At 38.8% G+C, this 5,257-nt stretch overlaps 1 protein-coding gene across 1 annotated transcript in view; it reads right to left on the reverse strand.

Moving 5' to 3' along the window:
• Positions 1 to 5,251, reverse strand: part of Tcerg1l (transcription elongation regulator 1-like) — a 198,158-nt gene extending 192,907 nt beyond the window's left edge. Inside the window, exons 1-3 of the mRNA XM_005402032.1 lie at positions 5,033 to 5,251; positions 2,707 to 2,853; positions 1,783 to 1,963 (exon numbers count right to left, since the gene is read on the reverse strand). Coding sequence (XP_005402089.2) covers positions 1,783 to 1,963; positions 2,707 to 2,853; positions 5,033 to 5,242 — 538 coding nt within the window. The 5' untranslated portion in view covers positions 5,243 to 5,251. The remainder of the gene's footprint in view (positions 1 to 1,782; positions 1,964 to 2,706; positions 2,854 to 5,032) is intronic.
• Positions 5,252 to 5,257: the final 6 nt, after the last annotated feature.

A 5,257-nucleotide genomic window follows, 5' to 3' on the forward strand; every position in this document is an offset into this window, starting at 1 on the left:
AAGAAGCATTCACAATATGCTTTCTAGAGCTTGATAATTTTTAAGAATTCAGAACTTTATCAAAAACCAAAATTTTAATGAACAAATTCAAAAACTAAACAAGTGAATTTGATTATTATTAAATTACATTTGAAGGCAGGGGCATTTCTCCCCAAAAGATAAATTAAACTACATTATATTCATGTGTGATCCATAAGTCAAGAAACAAAAAAGAAAACAGGACAGAGAAAAGGCATAGATTTGACAAATGGGACACTAGTTTAGAATTAAAGATAATTCTAATATTTATCATATTTTTAAGAAATTTTTTTTGTTTTTTAAAGTAAATTGGTCACAATGTTAAAAGTTATAATTAATGAATATTCCCTGAATAAAGTATTATATATCTGCTACACAGTAGTAAGTTAATAACATCCGTATGATAAAAAGAATTATGATAAATTGTCATGATCTGCTCCAGTTAAGTGGATATTTTCACATTCATAATATGAATCCAATGAGCTGGGGAAGGTCTATAGCATACTTAGTGATGAGCTGGGAGAGGGCGGAGCTTCATTCAGAGATTTGGTTGAATTAGATGAACTGATTTTACCATTTTCTTAAACTAAACCTGCTGATTATTTTAGTGGCAGTTCTTGCCAATACATTAGAAAATTGAAGTATTATTCTTTCATGTACTAAAAGAGTAACCAAAACTCATGTCATCTTTGTATAATACATGCCATTGAAGCATCTTTTAAAATCACTATAAGTTAAATAGGAAATATGATCATCGTAGTGTAAAATGTTTATAAATGTATGCATGCACGATGCTCAATTCATCAGTAATGCACAATTGCAAGGACAGAAGACAAGTTTCAGTCAAGAATCATTAAGGCCTGTGAGAAACACACATAGTTGGGTTGTTCATCCTGACTTACTCCTAAACAAGATTTATAGCAAGCTGAAATAAATAGGTAGGCAAACAGAGGAAAAATAAATATATCTCTCCCACACTGGCACGGCATAATCCACAGGAACATCTCCTTATTACTAAATTTTAGAGACACATATTGAGATAAGCTTGGTAGGTAGGAAATTATGGGAAGGTAATGTAATTCTAAAGTCATAAAATATTCCATAATGGAAGGGGCCGCAAGACAATTTTGGCACCAGCAGCATTTGCTTTTATAATATGATCATATGTTAAGGTGATTTTAGAAATCAATTTAAAAATTCATAAGATGATTTTATTCTCCTGTTATGATATAGGTTTATTATACAATCTTTCATCCAGGGATTGTTTCATGGGACTCTACTCCAGGACAAATGTTCTTTCAGGTCACCAGACTCCAAAGATAGAACCAGATCCATCTTCCAATCAGGGCATTTACAGCCCACCTCCACCATCACCCCCAACACAAAGGCAAAATTCACAGAAATTAGACGTGCATGTGCCCAGCAAGCATGATTGTCTGCACCTCACCTCAGGCAAATAACATTTTTAAACAAATAAACTGATCAATTCGTGCCCCTATTAAGAAGTATCAACAGAAAATAGGATCCAATTCTACAAAGACAGCACCACACATACAATTCTGGGGAAATCTCATCTTAAAAGTAGCTCTATATTTTTACCATAAAAAGTAGGTGAACTACCCAAGACTCATTTAAAAATAAATTCACACCATCGATTAAATTACAAGAGAATTTACCAACAGCATACGTCATTAAAGTGACAAACAGTTTTTAATACTAAATTATAACAAAGACAAATATTGCCAATGTTACTTGGGCACCAACCTGGTAGAGGTGGAGGTGCTAACACCATGGTGGGAAGAGGTCTAGATGCTGGTACTGGTCTGGACAGAGACAGAGCTACTTGATTCGCCAGGACATGAGGCTTTTCATGTCCATGAAACAGTCTTGACTCCTCAGGATGTATCCACATTGAATCCAGAGCAAAGGAATTATTAAAAAAGATCTGTCCGAAAACAATGCAAGCATAACATTTAAGGCAAGGCACACGATAAAATGCACGTGATAAAACATATGTAAAAGGCATATGTATACCGTCTTACATTGTTCAAATATTGAGCATTCTGCTACTGTATATTCTATAAATGCGTTGTTGTAGAATGTGAAGAAAAGGTCTCTGATACCAATTATCTCTTAGCTAAAGTTTTCCGGGCTGGTCCCCAAATACTGACCTAGTCACTTCAGCCCAGCAGCCAGTCTATAGAGTGAAGAATCACCCAAATGTAGTCATGATTTCACTTGCTGTAAAATAACGTAACACCTTATCTGGTCTTTAGTTTTTAAGTAAGCAGAATGTTATTAGTAAATTTGAATTTACAAGTCAAACCAAGCCATCAGAAAAATGAAATCTCACAACAGTAACAGCCAAGCAGTACATAATGGTGAAGGCTAGATTTCAATCAATGGTTATAGACTTTACAACTGAAAATTTTTAAAAAGTAGATTATGATTCAGAAATTGGAAATTTTACATTCTTCTAAGGAATCTAAGTATTTTAAGCTAAAACAAAACGCCCCTCTGTTCTGCTGATGCTTTTAACCAGGTCAACCTAATTCCAAAACAATTTCTCTTCCTACATCAATTTATTACAATTAGAAAATGCATGGTGTTTTCTGTTGATATGCTAATACCCAACAACTTTTACTAATTAAAAGGCCACTTATCCAATTAAAACATTTGCACTTGTACCTTGCAATTAGGCATCCTTTTATCTATCCAACTCTTCCCAACAGGAGGTGGCAGAGTGGAAGCGCAGACTTGTGGGAAAATGGGCACCAACTCCACAGCAGTGGAGGGGGACAGTCCTATGGACGGAGAATGGCCACCAAACAGCCACTACAACACACAAAAAAAGGGAGTTCTCATTAGTCCGAGTCAGTCAGCTCTACTTTGTACCAAGAGACACTGGAATGACTGCTTTCAAAAAAGAATTTCAATAGATGTTTTGCAAATGCAAAGGGAACCAAGCAATGAAAAGAGGGGGAGGAAGAAGAAAAGAAGGGGTTGTAAATAGATTTAAAATGTGTTATGTACATGTACCAACACCCGTGTTGAAGGTAATCATATGTACTGCAAACGTGTACTGAAAAAATACTATTTAAAATGGTACAAAAAGAAAAAGGAATTTTACTATATGTGTGTGTGTGTGCACACGTGCGTGTGATTCAGAGAAAAATTCCTTTCCCCAATCAAGAAAACCTATAAATATTTGTAAATAAAAAAGAAATTTATGGAAGTTTTTATGGCTGATTCACCACAAAGCACAACCAATACCGCATCCTTCACTAGAGAAAAAGAACTATGCACAAAACCATGAAGATACAGTAAGAAAATAGGTTTTTGCTCTGAGATGAGAAACCACCATGGAAAAGAGAAATACTGGGTATTCCTTTTAAATCCCTCAGTTCTTCTCATAAACAAGCATAGAGCTATAGTTTATGACACTCCTTTCAATATACCATTTTCATTGATTACCCTTGTCATTTTAAAAACCTTTAACTAGTATTTTCAAAATGCAAATAGCTAAGGAGTTAAGAATCAAAGTTTACCAAGGTTCATCAGTACGAATAGATTCTACAGCAAAGAAAATGTAAGTATCACATAACTAAAGACCTTAGTGCAAAGAATAAAAGGGAAAATCCAGAAAGGGGCAGCCAGTGTAGAAGCCGGTCTCCCCCATTAAAATCACTGCTTCCTCATCAAGGCAGAATGAACAAGATGCATTGTTCAATAAGCACGGAACATTTCAATATCTATTGTTTTAAAATCATAATGCTGGTTTCTTTTCCTGGTCCGTGAAAATACTCTTCTGTTTCTAAATATTGCTACTTAAAAATAGGTAGCGTAAAAATATTGAAATAATTGACAGGAAGTTTTTCTGGATTTTTCTTTTTAAATTTATAAAAGAAAAATGCAGTTTTCTATACAGAAAAAAATGTAGTCCGTTGACATTATATACCTCTAGTGGTAGCACTCTGATATAACAACCCTCCAAAATATAGCAAAAGCTATCAGCATTTATCCAATAAAACACAATCATATATCAAAATACGGTATCCAGTGCCACATATGTGATGTGTCATTAAGTCTAAAAATCAATGTAGGAGTTCAGCGACATCTTTCAGAAAGCTCACAAGACAATATTAGAATGAAATTAATTAAAAGGTGAATTCTAACAATGCTTATTTGAATATGTTAATGAGGTCAATCCTTGGAATGAAATAAATGTTATTCTCTGATTTAAATGCATCTGCATAATTAGATAGGCAGCAATGCGTCTTGCCAAAACCAACCTGCCTTGTTCTGTTGCACCGTTAATCAAAGGTACAGGCACTTTTTCTTTCTGATTCCAGGCTTTAAACGCCAAACTCTTCTAAAGTGGAATAGGCATGAGCGAATTTGGTGGACCCAGGCAGGCCTAGGGCAGGAGGGAAAATCGTCCGTAGCATTTCTCAGTATTAAGGGCAGGGTTTCCCTGCTGGTTTCCATTGGCTCGAATTCTTTTAAGCATTTCTGAGTCTATTTGAAAGGGGGAGAAACCAGATGAGAATCAGAAATAGCTATTGATTCCCAGCCTGCTTTTCAAGTCTGGCAGAGACTGTAAAAGTATTAACTTCGAGACGATGTCAGCCACGGTACGCGGCTGCCACGCTCTGCTTCAGCGTCGGCTACTTGGGCACCGCGCTCTGCACCGCGACCCTGGCTAGGGCAAAAGTTGTGGGCAGGCTGTCCCAATTCTGGCCTGGGGTGCGTGTCTCCAAACCTCTCTATCCAGAGACGGAGAAGAGATACCGCAAAAACTGCCCAGGGGCAAAACGGGACGTCCAAGCGTGAACTTTCTTGCCGATGCAAGGCTTCCAAACTGCGCCCTGATGGGCTGGGGATGAGAGGACACCGGGGGATGAAAGGGCGCTGACACGAGGACCAAAGCCACCCTACGCAGAGCAGCGAGGGCAGCGCCAGGGGACAGGAAGGAGCAGAGGACCAGAGGCAGAGCCGGGGATGGGCACGTTACCTGTCCGTGGAGCAGGGGATAGTGGTGCACGGCGGCGTGGTCTGGCGCAGAGGGCAGAGGCAGGAGTGGTAGCAAGGGCTCGCCCGGGGCTGGCCAGCCGGGCAACCCCGGGAGCAGCGGGGCCGCGGGGGGCTGGGCCGCGGCGAGCAGAACCGGTGGGGGCGCGACCCCGGCGCCCAGCCGGAGCAGCCCGGAGGAGCCAGGCACCATCCAAACCCAGGGCGG

Source organism: Chinchilla lanigera, unplaced genomic scaffold (assembly GCF_000276665.1).
Source record: "Chinchilla lanigera isolate Chin_1 unplaced genomic scaffold, ChiLan1.0 scaffold00076, whole genome shotgun sequence".
Taxonomy (NCBI): Eukaryota; Metazoa; Chordata; class Mammalia; order Rodentia; family Chinchillidae; genus Chinchilla; species Chinchilla lanigera.